At 48.9% G+C, this 17,704-nt stretch overlaps 8 protein-coding genes across 8 annotated transcripts; 3 read left to right on the forward strand and 5 right to left on the reverse strand.

The window, feature by feature from the left end:
* Window positions 1-393: 393 nt before the first annotated feature.
* N7537_002059 (putative isoamyl alcohol oxidase) lies at window positions 394-2,089 on the forward strand (the record flags this gene model as incomplete). The annotated part of the gene is made up of 2 exons (XM_056893117.1): window positions 394-691; window positions 717-2,089. The coding sequence occupies 2 exons, from the start codon at window positions 394-396 to the stop codon at window positions 2,087-2,089; spliced, it is 1,671 nt and encodes a 556-aa protein (XP_056758112.1).
* A 617-nt stretch (window positions 2,090-2,706) lies between these two features.
* N7537_002060 (uncharacterized protein) lies at window positions 2,707-4,632 on the reverse strand (the record flags this gene model as incomplete). Its single annotated transcript, XM_056893118.1, has 4 exons — window positions 2,707-3,343; window positions 3,401-3,468; window positions 3,523-4,178; window positions 4,254-4,632. The coding sequence occupies 4 exons, from the start codon at window positions 4,630-4,632 to the stop codon at window positions 2,707-2,709; spliced, it is 1,740 nt and encodes a 579-aa protein (XP_056758113.1).
* A 441-nt stretch (window positions 4,633-5,073) lies between these two features.
* On the reverse strand, window positions 5,074-6,187 carry N7537_002061 (uncharacterized protein; the record flags this gene model as incomplete). Its single annotated transcript, XM_056893119.1, has 3 exons — window positions 5,074-5,639; window positions 5,698-6,072; window positions 6,157-6,187. The coding sequence occupies 3 exons, from the start codon at window positions 6,185-6,187 to the stop codon at window positions 5,074-5,076; spliced, it is 972 nt and encodes a 323-aa protein (XP_056758114.1).
* A 418-nt stretch (window positions 6,188-6,605) lies between these two features.
* N7537_002062 (GILT family protein) lies at window positions 6,606-7,631 on the reverse strand (the record flags this gene model as incomplete). The annotated part of the gene is made up of 2 exons (XM_056893120.1): window positions 6,606-7,128; window positions 7,216-7,631. 2 exons carry the CDS (start codon window positions 7,629-7,631, stop codon window positions 6,606-6,608), a joined length of 939 nt encoding a protein of 312 aa, XP_056758115.1.
* Window positions 7,632-9,671: 2,040 nt separating this feature from the next.
* N7537_002063 (hexokinase family protein) lies at window positions 9,672-11,633 on the forward strand (the record flags this gene model as incomplete). The annotated part of the gene is made up of 2 exons (XM_056893121.1): window positions 9,672-10,303; window positions 10,391-11,633. 2 exons carry the CDS (start codon window positions 9,672-9,674, stop codon window positions 11,631-11,633), a joined length of 1,875 nt encoding a protein of 624 aa, XP_056758116.1.
* A 931-nt stretch (window positions 11,634-12,564) lies between these two features.
* Window positions 12,565-12,843, reverse strand: N7537_002064 (uncharacterized protein; the record flags this gene model as incomplete). The annotated part of the gene is made up of 1 exon (XM_056893122.1): window positions 12,565-12,843. The coding sequence occupies one exon, from the start codon at window positions 12,841-12,843 to the stop codon at window positions 12,565-12,567; it is 279 nt and encodes a 92-aa protein (XP_056758117.1).
* Window positions 12,844-13,189: 346 nt separating this feature from the next.
* On the forward strand, window positions 13,190-15,338 carry N7537_002065 (transcription initiation factor IIA subunit gamma; the record flags this gene model as incomplete). The annotated part of the gene is made up of 6 exons (XM_056893123.1): window positions 13,190-13,269; window positions 13,327-13,474; window positions 13,571-13,713; window positions 14,106-14,257; window positions 14,316-14,361; window positions 14,420-15,338. Exons 1-6 carry the CDS (start codon window positions 13,229-13,231, stop codon window positions 15,336-15,338), a joined length of 1,449 nt encoding a protein of 482 aa, XP_056758118.1. The 5' UTR covers window positions 13,190-13,228.
* Window positions 15,339-15,365: 27 nt separating this feature from the next.
* Window positions 15,366-16,108, reverse strand: N7537_002066 (uncharacterized protein; the record flags this gene model as incomplete). The annotated part of the gene is made up of 2 exons (XM_056893124.1): window positions 15,817-16,108; window positions 15,366-15,746 (listed from the first exon to the last, which is right to left on the reverse strand). The coding sequence occupies exons 1-2, from the start codon at window positions 15,889-15,891 to the stop codon at window positions 15,366-15,368; spliced, it is 456 nt and encodes a 151-aa protein (XP_056758119.1). The 5' UTR covers window positions 15,892-16,108.
* Between the last annotated feature and the right edge of the window lie 1,596 nt (window positions 16,109-17,704).

Consider the following 17,704-nt stretch of genomic DNA (forward strand, 5'->3'; position numbering starts at 1 on the left):
GAGAATCGATGGAATTGGTAGACTCGGTGGCATTGGTGGAATCGATGGACTCGGTGGAATTCCCCAATTGCTTCGATCGTAAAAAGATTCAAAGTTTGTCAGATGATTGGATTAAATTGGATTAAATTGGATCAAATTGGATCAATATAGATTAAAAATGACGATCAGCCAATGATAGAGAGTACCATCTCGTACAACTAAGACATTCACTGGTTCATGCGTCCCTTTTCTAGTGCTTCTTTTAGTGCTTCTTTAGTGTTTCCCGAGTGTTCCCCTTGGTCCTTCCTAATTCATCTTAGTGTGTCTCAAAGTCCTTCTTCTATTTCTGCCTCCGTTACCGAGGTACTTATACTTTTTTTCTTCTTTTTCGTCATTTCTATCGTTCATGCCGCAATGGAGTTCGCCAAGTTATCCGGCCTCCTATTGGCCTTAGTAAGCTCGACGGTTGCGGACTGCACTTTGAATGACTTCAATGCAACCGTTGGAGGGCGCGCCCAGCATTTAACCCCTTTCTCCTTGCCCTGTTTCTCCAGCTATAATGGGAACCCGGTGGCTCGCGACAATGCTGCCTGCACTGCTATCCAAGAGAACTACTCGGATCCATGGCTGCGAGCAAATTCTCCGAATGGTTACATGAACAACCAGGATGAGATGTGGGCATCCGATCCTAGTGATCAGTGCCTCCTCGATAGTAGCAATCCAACGGATCCCCCTAGCGTTCACGAACGCTATCTGTCGTCAGGGCAATCTACCCTCTCACTATCTTGAAGTGCAGAGCGAAAAGGATGTGATTGAGGCGTTCGAGTTCTCCAACTGCTCCGGCAAGAAGCTCGTCATCAAAAATAGTGGTCATGATTACCTCACCCGCAGCAGTGGCCGTGACACGCTATCCCTTTGGACGCGAAACCTGCGCTCCATGTCCTACAGTGCGGACTTTGTTCCCTGTGGCGCCACAAACACCGCGCGTAGATATAAAGCCATCACCGTCGGCGCCGGTGTCAACTTCGACGAGGCGTACGAATTTGCACAGGAAAACAACGTAACCATACTTGGCGGTTACTCACCCACCGTCGGTGTCTCAGGCGGCTGGATACAAAACGGCGGTCATTCCATCTTGAGTCCTGTGTATGGCCTCGGTGTTGACCGTGTTCTCCAATTCAAGATTGTTACCCCAGACGGTGTCTACCGCACCGCCAATGAATTCCAGAACGCCGACCTCTTCTGGGCCCTCCGCGGTGGCGGTGGTGGAACCTTTGGCGTAGTCCTCGAAAGCACTCACCGTGTCGAGCCCGCTATCCGCTTTGTCGCTGCCAACATCAAGTTCCCCACCAACTCCACTAACATGCTTCCATTCATGGAGATTGTGGTTAACAACACCCTTAAATGGGGACAGGAAGGATGGGGCGGCCACATCACCGGTAACACCCTCGTCAACGTCTCTCCTTTCCTCTCCATCGAGCAAGCCGAGGTCTCTCTGGCAAGCGTAATCGCCTACGCCAAAGCAAACGGTGGCTCCGCCACCATCGAGGAGTTCACTTCTTGGTACCCCTTCTACGAGAAATACGTCAAGACCAGCTCCGTCGCTGTCGGCGTCACTCGCTTCCCCGGAAGCCGACTGATCCCTCGCTCCATCTTCACAACTGCGGAGGGTCGTACGAACCTCATGGATTACTTTGCAACCATCCAATCACTGGGCCAGACACCTTACATTCCCGTCGTCGGGCCAGTGTTGTACAACTACACCGAAGGATCGACCAGTGCCGCTCCCGCCTGGCGTGAGGCTATCTGGGAGTTGGGATCCGGTGCCTCCTGGGAGTGGAACGCTACCATTCCCACCCGGAAGCAGAAGATCGCGTCCATTCAGAACATGACAGCCGTTATTGAGGGCATTACCCCTGGCAGTGGCGCATACAGCAACGAGGCCAACCCATTCACAAATGATTGGGTCGAGGCGTGGTGGGGTGATAACTATGCGAAGTTGGTGAGCATCAAGAACAAATATGATCCCAAAGGTTTGTTGAGCTGCTGGAAGTGTGTTGGCTGGAATGACTCGCAGGTGGCCGATTCGCCCTTCGCTGCGCTTCTTTGATTCCAAGAAATGCGAAAAAAAAATACACCCTTAGGCGTGGACATGTACATATCATAGACTTTACATATATACCATATACATACTCTGCGTGACTTGTTGAGGCTCCCCACGCCTATTCCATCGGACAAAGCTGCTCGTGGCTTCGTATATCTCTGCAATGAGGTCTTCCAATTCGAAGAGCTCTCCCCATTTGGCTCTTTAAAGTATGCATATTCCAATCTGTGTCTCGACGGATCACTGCGAGTTGTGCAAATAACGGCTGCGATGGATAAGTGAGTAGAATTAGCTGAACAAAAGGACACGGGATGAAGCCAAGATACTAGAGTAAAGTGTGCGGGATATTCAGAACAAAGAGATCAATATCAGAAAGTCGGGCTGGAAATTTGACCCAAAACACACAAACCCATTTTCATTGAACATCCTTGTGCCGCGCTAACCATCCCAGGATGAAGCCTAAATGAAGGGGGAAAGATAGAATTTTCCTTGCCGGTCTTGCATATATATAAAGGGAATATACTGAGCCAAGCACTCCGTACACGAGGAAGGGGGGCAAAAATACAATCCCAGTATATTTAACCTCAACAAGAGGAACCTCTAGCGGTTATTACGGATATCAACTATATGATATACACAAGCCTTCTAGCCCCAGTAGAATGCTCCAAATCATCCCTTCTGCCACCACCCATAAGCACATCCCGCTCTTCACCCCGATCAACAGGACCAGCCTGTTCAATAGTATATGTCGTTTCCGCAGACGCCCGATTCATCCTCTGTAAAAGAATCCGCAGTCCCACCGCCAGAACTGCAACAACAACCATGAAGAACGAGCAAGTGGCCATGCCCCGAATATACCACGGCCCGTCAGTCTCGGGATACAGTCTCGTCCCGAGCAAGGGTCCACACTGTCCGATGATATTGAGAATGGCTATGCTCGCGCCCTTGCCCTCCTTTTCGACACGGTTATCCATTGACCATGTGATAATGAGGGTAATTGCGGAGAAGAACCCGGCCGTAGCCGGGTAGACACAGATGTAGCGGATGAATGTGTGAAGCCATGGTGGCAGGTGTGAGTGGAAATAACCCGTTGCTGCGATCGCTAAGTAGGCGAGTGATGAGATGAGGGCGTGGGTTATTAGGTATGGGCTTCGGGAGCGACTGCGATCTGACGCGTATGCGGTGAGAAGGACTACAACAAAGGCGACGAGATAGGGAGGTGCTGAGAGGGCCTGGGCCTGTAAGGAGGAATATCCCATACTGCATCGGATGTAAGTTGGCTATGGGGCCATGAATAGATGGTGGTGTGGGCCATACTCTTTAATGATAGTGGGTAAAAAGACAGGCATTGAGCTGAAAGCAACGTTACAACTGAAGAACATAAACTGTGGTGAATGTGTTAGGACCTTTACGCCATCTCAAATGGAGATAACACTCACGGCAGCCATATAAGCCTTGGGGTCAGCTGCGGTCTTCAGAACTTCTCGCCAGTTAAATCGACTTCCATATGATTGCTGATAATCGGATGTGCTCTCCTCGAGGCGCTGCTGAGCTACCACTCTTTGTCGGCGACTCAGGAATCGAGCCCGACCAGGGGAGTCTGGAATCAGGAACCAAGCAAATACTGCAACAATTACACTTGGGAACCCCTCCACAAGGAACAGAGTTCGCCACGGTGAGATCGGGCCATCACTGCTGAACCTAACAATCAAGTAGGCCAGACTGCTAGCAAAAGATGTCGCGAGTGGTGCCGCTGAGATAAACAATCCATTACGGAAAGCCAGCTCGTGTCTGCGGTAAAACAAAGACAGGTAAAACGGGACACCCGGGCCAAAAGCCGCCTCGGTGATTCCAAGCAACGCCCGGAGAACGACTAGGCCCCAAAAAGAAGTAGCTAGACACTGCAATGATGCGACAAGACCCCATCCACATACACATAAAGAGATATAGATATGCGGGGGAACAACACGGTACATTAACGTCATCCATTCGAAGAGAATGTAAGTAATATAAAAAGCAGTGAGTAGCCATTCATATTGCGAAGATGAAAGTTGTAGATCGTCTTGGAGTCCCGCTATCTTTGCATTTCCAATATCTGGGTAAACTATCAGTACATGCTTGCAACCACGGGGGTGGGGAATAGTCCGCGTTGCGAAATAACCAAACATACTCGAGCGGTCTAAGAAGGAGAGCAAGTAGAGAAGGGCCAAAAACGGGACCAGCCTCCGGTCAAATCTCCTCACTACCTCACTCTCCTCCTCCGGAGTGTACCTTGGGCCCAAGCCACTGCGCGGCAGCTTACCCTCGAGCTTCTTGCTAGTGTTGTAGTTCCCATCGTTCTCGAAATCCGATATAGGGTCGCCGACGTCTTGATGGTCATCAAAGTTGGTCTGCAGTCGCAATGGGCCTGTGGGTGATTTTGCGGGGCCTGGCACTGGATTATCTTCGTCAGAGGCATACGAAACCGGAGTGAATTGTGGGTTTGAGGATGCGCTGGAGCTGTTGGAAGATGCATTATTCCCTGCGCCGGAGGGATGAAGCTCTGCCATTTCTTAGGGGAGACGCGTTTGGGAGTCGTTTTAGGAGTCGGGCCGATGAGGTAGTCTCTCCATTGGGGAGAGATAACCTCTTCTCTGAGATCGAAATGAAAGAAAATAACAAGATCCCTCTCGCTTCGCGGGACCGGGTGACCGATGTTGATCAGCTGGGCATTTCTGGGACGGATTATGTCATCTGCCCACGTGGAGCTGTAACTAGCGCTAATATGAGAGTGGCTTAGCGCAGAGCTTAGTTCTATTGGCGATCCTGGACCGGGGTTTCATACTTCAACTTGTCTACAATAGGAAAATGCTTTGAGTTGATGTTTCGATTTGGGGCTAATTTTTCTAGTACATTCAGGTTTGTGCTTCGCCTTAAGAAGTAGCGAAGAAAAGGCTGCCCTCATAGTTCAGAACGTATCCTTCGGCCAGGAGCTCGGATCCGCGGTGAGCTTAAGGACGGTAGGAGTCCAAGGCACGATTATCCCATCCGATCCTTCTATTGACATGGCTATGATCCCATCCACCCTTGTGGCTATGGTCCCATGTGACACTGTCGGGGACATATCGGTCCCGACGCTTGTGTCCTCCGCGCTGGTCTCTGTAGTATCCGCGAGGTCGGTAGGGGCTGAGGCTTGGGCTGCCCCTCGAGTCGTTGTCCATGCGCTCAAACTTGCGCTTGCGGCCGCCAGCTAGTTGACTTGCACGTGCCTGGCTAACCTGGATGATATCCTCAATTTCGGGAATCAGATCGTGGTCTTTGTCGGCTGACATCAGGTATCGCAGAAGGTTCTCAGCCGTGTCACGGAGAAATCGAACACTGCTGGTTCGCTCAAGGTGGTTCTCAGAAACCTGAAGGATGTAGTAGTCAGCCTTGGCCTTCTGGTATACCTGGATGAGCTTGTCGATGTGGGATGACTTGGTTGCGCCAGAGTTCTGTGACGACTTGCCAGTCTCGATCTCGTCGGTGGCAGCTCCCACGCTATCGGTTTCAGTAATTGGGATTTCGGAAATAGGGCCTGGTAGGTTATGTTAAAATAGATAAAAAATAAATTCCATCAAGGCGCAGCGACAAACCATTGTCCAGGATGCGCTGGGCAGCAAAGTGGGCAGCAATGACAGAGTTGTTCTCCTCCTCCGAGTGACAGTTCTTGGTTCCCAGATACTCGGCCAGGTAGAATTCAAGCAGACCGTAGTGTTGCATGGTGTGTCCCTCGTCATAGAGGCGAAGAAGAACACGGTCGTAGATCGTGACCTGGCCATCGTCGTAGGACTGCGAGCGGTGGCGGACGGATTTGACTTGGCGCCTCAGTCCATGGAAGAGGGCTCGAGCATGCTCGCGGTTGCCAACGAGCTCTTTTAGGAGCTCGCTTGGATTCATGACCACACTCCACTTGAGGTACAAGCTGTCCTCCTTACCACGCACCCCGCGCGGCATGACACGCTTTGTCTCTATGGTAGCCATTCCATTAGCATAATGATATGAAGATATCAAAGTCGAAAGTATGGGTAGATCCAAGGCTGGAAGCAACTTACCGCGCTGTTTTGGATGAGAAGATGGTGGCATTGCGAAGCTCCACGCGGATCATGGACAATAACCCCACGATGTTGATAAAGATAATTGGAGGGGAGAAAGAGGAAGGAAAATGAAGGAGTTCTGAGATCTGATCAAATACAACAATGGCAAGGAAACAGGCAGATGGCCAGACTGTGCGTGACTCGGCTAATAGGGATTGTTTGTCAACTACGCGCGGGAAAATACTATCTTCAATGCATGACATGGAGTCGGAGTTACCAAATATGGGGGTTCGTCTTGGGAAATATCTAGCTTAGCACGAAATTTGACTGTAGGGAATGCCTATAGTGCAAGTGCAATGGATATGATAACGTGTATTAGATCATCAGGGGCATTTAGTTATCGAGTCTCATGTCCTATCGTATGGGAATGAAGGCAGGGTATAAACGATGAAGTATTCATCTAGAGCTCAGTTTCTCTCTTTCCAGAGCTTTTCGACTTGATCGATCAGGGCTGAGGGTTGGCTGCCTTGTCCATTCTGGGCACAGTTTTTCCACTCGTCGCTATCGCGGATGCACCAGACAGCATCATTGAGACGCACTGTGCAGCTAATCTTAACACCAAGTTGTTCGCCATGCAAAGCGCTTTCGCGTAGTAGCGCAATACCACTGAGTGGTGGTCCGCCGTCATTGCCATCGTTCGGGTCATCATTCTGTTGGCTCGCACACTTGTTTAAGGCGTCAAAGTCAATTCCATGCTCCATTGCACAGTGATGGACAAATTCGCGGTCGGGGATCCGGGCAAAGTCATTGATCAGACAGTTTGCAAATCCTAGCGACCGGATAATAGGGGGTCGGGGGTACTGAGATGGAAGAGACTCTTCGTCCGCAGTGGGAGGGAAAGGAAGATTGGCCGCACAGAGCATGAGCATGTCACCGATGCATTCACCTGGGCCATGCTTGCATTCTATCTCTTCAGAATCTTTAGACACGCTATGATGATAATATTAGTCAAATGTTTAGAATGGAGTCTGGTACAGAATAACATCGGTTCTTCTCCACATGCGGTTCGATGCTCACCTAGCAATGAATGATAGTTTGAAGTCCACCTTGTCACTGATTCTTTCCATGGCTGGTAGAACCAGTTTTTGCAAGCAGTACTGGGCATCTGGGCATTTGCTCATGATGTGAGCCTCCAGCGGTATCTTAGTTTGTTCAAGTGTCTGATGTGCATCAGAAGCAAAGTGTCCCAGCTGTACATAGTTGTCATGCTCTTCTTGAACCTCAGCTCTATAATTCTCCGTTTGTGGGGCTATGCCGCTACATCGTGGGGAAGACGGCCGTAGAAGCAAAATGTAGCCGATGAAGAGCAATGCGATGACACCGATCCGACACAAATAGGTGGTTGTGCTAGGACGTGCACGACGATCAGGGTGGTTTCCCAGTGGAAGAGTGTCACCATATCCCTCCTTGGAGTGGATCGGTAGTTTTTCCATGATGGGATAAAATCAGAAGTGACGTTGTTTTGATAAGATCATGTGGAGAGTCCAGAGCTCCAGTCCTGGGGCCTAGGGTGCCCAGGTGGGCCAAGTCGATTATGTAAGCTCTTCCCGTGGACGTTGGAAGCCCTTCAAGGTACATACTCATGAACATATGCCCTTGTTATTATTGTTAATAATAAAGATACAGCCCCATAATTATTCCTCTTGCTTTAGTCGAAAGACCGGTAAGACTTTGTCCTCTCTTAAATGCTTAAATGTGTCCACAATCACCAAACCCATACGATGTATCCGTGCTAGGCTGGGCGCCGACTTCGGAGGCGATTTCGACGGGGCATCCAGTACATACTCCGGAGCTTAGGTTTTAAATAGGCCCAACTAGGATCACTGGGCTTTATGGGGTATGGTCTATGGACAGACCGTGCATAATAGCTTGGGATCGCGTGCTTTTGAGGCTCGTACATGAAAACCTTCATTAATCAATTCTATGATAGAACTGTGCCAAACACGAGAAGCATCAAGCTATTTGCGGATGGGCAAATGGCCAACTATGGGCAACCCCAAGGTAAGGTAATTTGAACCGAGCCCAGTAGGATCTGACAGCCCGGTGTGGCGGGTGCCAGCGAACGATCGAGGCCCTGCAAACGAGACCCTGCAAACGAGACCATGCCAACGGGTTCGTCCCCGTTGGATCAAAAGGCAGATGCGCCTGCGTCTGAATACGGGTATGTCCGGCCCGATCACTACGCAAGTGCCACGAGTAGTATATCGAACTTAGGCGGGCCTCGTATCGAACGAATAGCAACATTGGAACATAATACTTTGCCGATACTTTGGCGCGTTTTTCCAAGCCAGAATCCTTCGACTCCACTAAGGTCCCTCGTAAAGAGGTACATATGTATACTATTATTACTTTATAGTCTCCAGCTGATTGGAACTCGCATTCAAACGTATAGGCTGTGTTTCGTCTAATCGTGATAGAAGGAATGGAGAAATTAGCTTGGCTCTCTGGGATAATCTCTACTGAAAGGTAGGGGAAAGGTTTAGCCGAACATAATGACCTAAAGTAGGGTTACATAGACTTGGAGAGTTGAATTTAGAAAGATGCCAAAGAGGGGAGTCTAAAAGTAAAGTTTTTTTCAATCCAATCGAAAGTCAAGGGATACTCTTAACTTGTCCCGAACAGCGTCGCATCGCCTCGTGCCTTCCGATGGTCGCATCTCATTTCTTATATATATTTACTGATTTTCTTTTCTTATAACTTTCAAGCTTATGATCTGTCTAATTTTTGAACTTCTCAATCTGATCATATGTCACATCGGATAGGAATCATTTCTTCCCCCCACTTCTGAATCTCCGACTGTTCTCCGACTTGTTCTTCCAATCACTACCAATCCTTAGTTGGTTGGATCAAAACATCAAAGGTACCTCCGAACAAATTGCCTATCCTTTTTCCTTTTTACCGTCATCTGTCCCGTCTAAAAGGGAGCTCTATACTTCCATTCTTCACTCCCTCACCTATCTAGGGATATTTCCCTCAAGAGATCCCGCGGTTCCCCCATATATAGTCTAATCACCTCTCCTATCATCCTTGAAAAAAAAAAGAGGAAAAAAAAAAAAAAAAGGGAAGACCATTAATCTTTGTGATCAGCGCAATCAGTGCATACCTAAATTCCAGGGTATGTACGGAATAAAACATAGATGGGGGATTCCCCCTTCTGGCATGATCATCGTGTTTTCTCTTTTTCCCCCGCAGCCCGGACGACCTGCAGACCGCGTCACCGAAATGTTCCCTTCCCTTTTATTGCAACCTCGCTAACACAACAAGTTTAGCTCTTGAGCCATTGGATTAGCTTCCCCGGTAGCTTGTATCCACAATTCAAAGATTTTAAGGATATGCCCTGTCTCTATTCCTAAACATTCCAGAACCCTACACGTCACTATTGACATAGCTCTGCCAGCTCATTTGGTCTGGTATTTTCCACAATTTGGAATAGGGAATTTTAAGGGGATATATATCTTCCATTTTTCCCCATCATGACCTCGGCCAATTCGAAATCCTCTAAGAAGGATGAGGAGCGCGAAATTATGCACGACGACTTGATTGAAGATGAGGAACATGAGGAAGGCAGCTCGGAACTAAACGCCATTCAACAAGAATATCTGGCACACCAGCAACAATTGGAAGAGTTCTTATCACCAATCTCCCTGGATGAGGCTGTGCTGTACAAACTGGCCCGGCGCTTTTCCACCACATACCGCAACCTTGCCCTGACATCGGACCAGCAATTTTTGCCAACACCCGTGACTCAACTTCCTACTGGCCAGGAAACTGGTCGCTATCTAGCGATCGATGTAGGAGGTAGCAACCTTCGGGTGGCTTTTATCGAGTTACTCGGAGAAGCCGTGGATTCCGATGTTCGACCTACAGATGCTACGGAGAGGTCACAGGACACTATCCGGAAAGCTCAGCGCCAGCGGGTGAAGCGGACGCTGGAAAGAGCTTGGCCTATTCAAGAGCATTTGAAGATGGACAAGGCTGAGGATCTCTTTTCTTGGATCGGTGATTGCATTGCGGAAGTGGTAGCGGAGAGTCTATCATCAGATGCCACGAAGAAGGATATCCCTGCCGAATTAGATATGGGAATCACATTCAGTTTCCCCATCATGTAAGTTATTTTCGCTTGTGCTTGTGCTGCTGGTCTTCCTGGATTCTGGGACTCCTGTTTCGTCGATTTTATGCTAACTAAGCCTAGGCAAGAATCATTGGCAGAGGCCACATTAATGCCCATGGGGAAAGGCTTCGCCATCTCATCAAATCTCAATCTTGGCAACATCCTTCTGAATGGATATGAAAAACATACAAGGCGACCTGATGATGAAGACGAACCCACAACCAAACGTCGAAAACTTTTCGCATTACCAAAATTGAAAATCCAAGCTATCACCAACGACACGGTGGCCACGCTAGCTTCCCTTGCATACAAAGTCAAGTCTCTACCAAACAGTAGAGTCGCCATGGGTATCATCGTGGGCACTGGCTGTAACGCAACTATCCCAATGAAGCTCGGTGATTTGCACGAATCTAAAGCCAAGAGCGTGAACGTAATGGAACCCAGTGCTGTGGAGACTGTCGTCAACACCGAGTGGACTATTTCTGGTGCCGCACCACCACTCAAGGAGCTCAACGTGACCACAAAATGGGACATCGAACTGGACCAGGCATGTGCACGTCCAGGCTTCCAGCCCTTCGAATACATGACTGGAGGCCGCTATATTGGTGAACTGATTCGCTTGATCTTATTCGATTATCTCACAACAGTCGCCGAATTATCAAAACGCTCCCTACCTGCCAACCTCATCCAAGAATACGCCCTGACAACTACATACATCTCCGACCATGTCGCCAAATCTCGATCTGACAACGACCTCGCCCAGGCCTTGAACAAATCCCTCCCTCCACCAGAGAGCAGTGACTGGCGCTGGGACGCCCGAGCCGCGGGCGCATTCCGAAAGATCGCTCGCACAGTACAAAGACGGTCAGCTGGGCTGATCGCCGCTGCGGTGGTCGGTCTCCTAGCCTGTGCTCGCGAGATCGAGCTGAAGGAAGACAGCAACAGCAGCTCACCCGAGAATCCCGCTTCACCCCAGAGCAACGGCGACGCCATCACTGAGTCCACTGGTGTCCCGGACGCCGCAGCTGCAAACCTTAACCCTGCCGCTGTCGCTACCAACCACACAACCCAGGAACATGTCGTCCCTGTTCTCGATCCTACGCCAATAGATTGGCAGTCTGGTCCTGAAGAGCTCGTCGTTGCTTACACTGGTGGCATTATCCAACATTACCCGCAATTCAAGGAAATGTGCCAGCAATATATTGACCGTCTTATCATGCGGACCGGTCCACAGCGAGGCGGAAAGTCGGTTTTCTTACGGGAAGCCTCCGACGGTGGTGTCATTGGCGCTGGTGTTTTGGCTGGCATGGTTGTGCGGAAATGAGCTTTTCTTTGAAACGTCAATCATGCATTGGGCTCTCTTTGGTTTTTCTTCTTTGGGCGGAATTCAATGCGAAAATGGTCCGAAATTAGGTGTTAATGGGATAATATTTGTTTCTTTTTAAATTCGAGCCGGGGCTCACGGCATAGAAATGAGATTTGTTTCTGCCACTAAGATCCTATTTTTGGACGGTGGTAATTTCGTTTATCCACACTTTCATTGGATTTGGACCAGTCTATTTCTCAGCCCCATGATATGGCTTGCTATGTTTTATGGATTTTTCCTGTCAAAATCCAACTGTTCGAGCTAAACTTTACCGCCGATCAAAGCACAGCATTCGATCCTGGCCAATGAGGCACTGCTCCGAGAATTGACAGGACACGCATGCACTGCACTCCCTCTGACCCAGCGCATTGCAACGAAGTCGCCCTCAACCACGAAAAGAAAGTGTTCCAATGCCAAATAACCAAGAATGTCCCAACTATCCAAAGTCAAGTTCATAGCGAGAGAGCACCGTGACTGATTGCGCGGCTCCGCTCAAGGAAGCGTCATCGGAGAATGCAGTCACACCCGAAGAGCGGAATGCATTATGCATGACCGTTCACCCTTATCAAAGAAATGTCACATGCAGCCGTCCACGGGTGGCCATATTCGGATTATTAATTAGGCAATCTCAGCCGAGGCCAATCCCAGCCATCCTCATATATGTTGTGGGAAACAAAGTTCAAGAAGGGTCCTGGTGAATGGGTGAATGCCTGTAACTCCCGGAGATGGAAGAGAACGATGAGCCGAGAACATTCTTTCACCACGTGTATTACCAAGGCATCTGGAGCCAAGCCTGCTTACAGGGCATGAGACCTCACTGGGAGATATATCCGTGGCATTTGAGATAATTATGGTTTGTTGCTTCGATATGTTGATGTCGAAGATTGTTTCAAATCAATCGGAACATGTTGTTTCGCACGCCGCGCTTCATTGCATTCGGTTTGCCGTCTTCGTATTCAATTCCGCAGGCTCCTCCTGCTCCAGACATTTGTTCGAGTCGCTCGCGAAGCTCGGCGTCGGCTTCGGATACAGTTTTGGCCTTGGGTGGAAGCGTGTGGCGCTTGTTGTCTTGGTTTTCGGAGTTCTTTGATACCTGATCGCCTTTCTCTTGCTTGGACTCGGGGTTTTGGTGGCCTTGGGAGTCTATAAGTCCTCCAAGACAATACATGTTAGCTCTGGGATTGGCTTTGAACGGAACTGACCGACCTTGGGCTTCTGATGCTCTGAATGTTGTTGATAAAGATCGTACACAAGTAACATGCAATTGACTGGATAATGTTTTATTCAGAAGGGATAGAGGCCCTGGACCCTTAGCAATCATACTGCAGCTTAGCTTCCGAGCTTATTAGACGTTTACTAAAGTTTCTGAGATCAAAGATCAAACACAGTCAATTCATCTGACTGACGCAATTCAAGATAAGAGTATCCACGTGACTATAAGAAAGTCACGTGCATTCGATCGCCCCCGCGATTCGGCCGGCGATCATGAACTTGCTCTTGTCACTCACTCCTCCGATACTCTTTCGACGAGTCTGCCATTATTTCATCTCAGAATGGCATCTGTGGCTTACTATGAGCTTTACCGTGGCAGCAGGTAATATACCCGATTAAGCAAACCGAAAGCTTCAACGCTGACTCAAGGAACATCTAGCCTCGGGTTATCCCTCACCGATACCCTCGACGACCTAATCAACGAAGGCCGCATCGAACCCCAGCTGGCAATGAAGATCCTCGGGACCTTTGACAAGATTGTCACTGAAGTCTTGGCGGACAAAGTCCGGGCCAGACTGACCTTCAAGGTAACTCATTTCCCGTTCAAAGCACCCTAGCCTAAATGGGTCATGTTTAATGATAGTTCAACGAGGCTAACATATACATCTTCCCCCCAATTTTAGGGCCACCTGGATACCTACCGATTCTGCGACGAAGTCTGGACCTTCCTGATCAAGGATGTCTCGTTCAAGCTGGACAACCAGACAACTGTGTCCGCGGATAAGGTTAAGATTGTGAGCTGTAATAGCAAGCGGCCTGGTGAGGTGTAAGTGGACCCTTGCATGGGCAGAGATACTGGCGTTTAATTTTGTTTCCCTCGAATGGTTGAATGGGCGTTCTACCGGCAGTCCGTTCTTGATTTCGGTGATATATCCTGCACGAGGCGTTTGAGGCAGTCCCAGTTCTTTTTATCTTGCATTACCAATGTCCAAACTGGCATTAGATACCCAAAAGAATGAGGTTCATACTCGCAAATTTTCCACTTCGTAGTGAAGCTCTAAATTGAAGGTTTGTGTTTGCGCGGAAGGCGGGTGACCTCACCTTATCGGCCGTGGATGTCTATCGGCAGCTCTCTTTCCCTCATTGTAATCTTTGGCTGAGATCGCGACGCCAATCGACGTCTTGATTTTCCTCTATATTATTTTGAATTATGCCTAGGACATTGCCCTGGCTTCGCGCCGAAAATAACATCCCCGTGAAAAAAGTGTCAACGCCGCGAAAGCGCGTGAAGACGGAACCCAGTCCTGATCGCGACCTCACTCCCAAAAACCCTCGAGTTTTCTCCCCAAGACGCGATTTCTTCAGATCCTGTAGGTTTTAGGTGTGGAATATCTGTGACAAAAGATAAAATCTGATTGCTTTGTACAGCCCAAAGCCCGCCGACCTCTCCTATCAGACGCTGTCCCTCCGAAGAGTACGATCACAACCAGGCCCCGCGCAACTAGACAAAGTCGCTAATAGGCACGTTATAGATTTTTGGTGGAAGGAATTCAACATGATGATGGCTGGGTTATGGTAGAAGATGAGTTCTACGCCGTCGCGCAAGCATTTACTCAACATCTACATCATGCGGAGTACCTACGACGGAGAAAGCAAGTGAAAGCCGAAAATGCAGCCGGAATGAAGGATATTGAGAGGCCTACCGACAATCGTACCCCACTGTCGAATGAAGTTGAACGAAGAAGACAAGCCGAAGCGCTGAGGGAGCGACAAAAAGCCGGGCTCGCGCAGATCGGAGACGGAGGAGTCGACGAGAAAGATGAAGATGAAGATGATGAGAGATGGGCTGGAACACATCTTCACGATCTCATGACGAGCCCACGAAAAACACGATCCTTAGCGGGAGTCTATGCACCTAGGTCCTCTACTAGAGCTGCTGCGGGCTTTGGGCAGGCGCCTACTTTAGGTACTAGACGAACCCGGGTGAACAGTATCGGGAGTGTGGCTGCACCATCAAGAGCAGCAGAAGTTCCAGGGATTGAGCTGGACGAAGAGACGGCCTCGGGTTCGGATGACGATGACGATCTTGGCCTAGAAACAAAGCCAGTGGTGCTGCCGCCAAAACGAACAAATGCCACTCTGCGCAAGAGTCAAACTCACGTTCAGACAACACAACGAGGCTGGCAGCAATCTAAAATACAAAGCACTTTTACGTCAAAGCCGAAAGCGAAACCGACACACGGACGACCCAGTCCAGCGAATGCGTATAAATCTCGAGTTCAATCGCTTTTTGATGACCTTGATGAACTACCGGAGTCATCTCGAATAAATAACTCTATCTCTAACAAGTCCAGTGAACCGACTGCAAGACAATCGCCTGTAGCAGGCGGAGGGAACAACTTAAATGCAAAAAAATCCCGGCACAATGAAGTGCCCACCTTCTTGGTGTGACCATCCATGTACCAATCCACAGTTTCCCTATGAACACGCTAATTCGGCGTTTCGCATCTCCTCCATCCTGATCGATTCGGCCGGGGCCTTAGTTTCATGACCTGCAGCTGACCTCGATTTCCACCATCGGGATAACTTCATGCGCTCTCGGAGGCGGATGACAGTTTCACGCTCATCCTTCGAACATGGGCCCGCACCTTGCTCTTCGGTGACGATGGTAGAGATACCATTTCGATCATCGTTCCGTCCTTCTCCGCCGTCGCTGTGCAGCTGTCCTGGGACGTGAGCGTCCTGTAATTGATTGGTCAGATGTGATCGTTCTGTCGAATTTTGGCTGGGCGAGAGAACTGACTCGGCATCAGAGAAATAAGCAGGCAATTCTTCCTTGCGGAAATTAGTGGGAGGGCCCTGTTTCATAAATTTGTTAGCGACTGTCTTTGCAACGGCAAACCATTTCCCGGAGTTCTACCCGACTTACAATCTCAATAATCCGTCCCTTGTCGCGTCTGAGAGGTGCCTTCAGGCACCGGAAAATTTGTCGAAAGCATTCCATGTTGGATTGGTGTTGTTTCGGTTGATCCGATCGGCGGACAAGGAGCTCTTTCTTATAAAGAGCTAGGCAGTTCGCGGGAGTTTGGAACAATGACGATTCCAGCTAAAATGTCCTTGAATGCGAACAAGGAAATGAAAAGAATAAAGGCAACGCTTGGAGGTGAAGCAAATACTATACAACGAGTGACAAGGCGAAACGAGAGACTGGGAATGACAACTCCCAAAGAAAGGAAAGGAACAGAAAAAAAAAAGAAAGAAAAGATTATAACTGTTCTACACCATGGAGGTGTGCTTGGAGAATGAGAGTGTCAAAAGACAGGAGCGAGAGTACATATATTAGTATGTACGGAGTTATGCACATCTATGCTATTCCTGGCGTGTCAAGGACAAACCGATCCACAGTCTCTGGTTGAACTAGGCGACAGCCGTACCTTTGGCATGGACAGGATGACAGGCTCGGCACACCAATCTGGCTCTCCTGGCGGCTTCAGTGGGTCCTCCCTGGGGGGCTGGATTGCTTGGAGTTCCTTTTACCTATTCCGGCTCTTACTAGGAATTCAAGGTGTCTATCAGAAGCGATCGCTTCTACGGGTATCGATCTTTGTATGCGGGCGATAAACCCACGATCTACTGCAACTCATCGGATGCAACACAGCAGATGGGCAGTACAGGCGGCAACCATGACCTGCAGGCTGCAGGGAACATATGCTGGCGGCAGAGACCCATGCAGATTAGGTATTCGACCCTCAGTGGATCAAGTGGAAAGCGGCCCAGACCGAAGGGGTAAAAGGGAGAAGAAGCAAAGAGAAGTCTCGTGTTCTGGCCAAACCTATCCCTCTCATTCTTCGTGTCCCCTGTTCCTCTTTTGGATTAGAGACTTATCTCTAAAGTTTTCTATATCCCGTTTTCTGAAGTACAGAATATTTCAATAATAGCCAGCCGATCCCTTAAGTCCCCGTTTACCGTGTCGGATATGTGCATAGATGAACCCTGTGAGGGTCTTGGAAGTTCGCGGGAAACGGGATTCCTTGTCCCTAGCTCTGGGGAAAATCGATATTTCTTTCTTTCCATGCAGGCTCACTAGCTCAATTTGAATGTGTCTCTTTGCCTCGTTCCCTTTGTCTTTTGTCTCGGAAACCGGGCGTTCATGAGACTCGGTTCTGGGCAAGCAATTTTAGACATTTCTTCCAACGATGCATCGTCGATCGCCAATTCTGTAGCCGTGTGGATCGATCACAAATTTTTCACTGACAGGGATGATCCTATGGGTTACCTCATTATTCAAGGTTAGATATGTGCTCATATCGGGAGTTATAGGTTCCGCCCCCGGTGTGTTTTGTAGATCTGATCTTGGAGGTCAAGTGTATACACAATCTCAGAGGCAATTAAGGCAATTCGAAGTCCTTTCCCGTATTAACACAAGTGCGATATCGCTGTATGCACAAGTTCCAGCCACGTTGGCAATTCCGAAACAAGGTAGGTTCTTCGGCTCGGTTTCCTTTGTCACGTATTGCCTTTATTTCGCTATAGTAACATCGCGCCTAAAAGGTTCCAGAAATGCCATCAATTCAATCGAAACAAAAAAACCTTGCGGGTGGCTGCGAGGCTCGGGAATGGTTGGCGTGTTTTATTCGCGTCTCCCTTGCGTCCGAGCAATGCCCAGTCAGAGAACTCGCGAAGATTGTAACTCTGCACAAGCTTTACATAGTACTCCGTACGTATTCCAATATTATCAACTTTGAGGCGGAAGGCATAAGAAAGATCAATTCAACCTATTTTACTGTAATCTCTCTATTTCGGGTAATTGTCGTTGG

This window comes from Penicillium hordei (assembly GCF_028827395.1).
Source record: "Penicillium hordei strain IBT 12815 chromosome Unknown utg000001l_segment0_segment0, whole genome shotgun sequence".
NCBI lineage: Eukaryota > Fungi > Ascomycota > Eurotiomycetes > Eurotiales > Aspergillaceae > Penicillium > Penicillium hordei.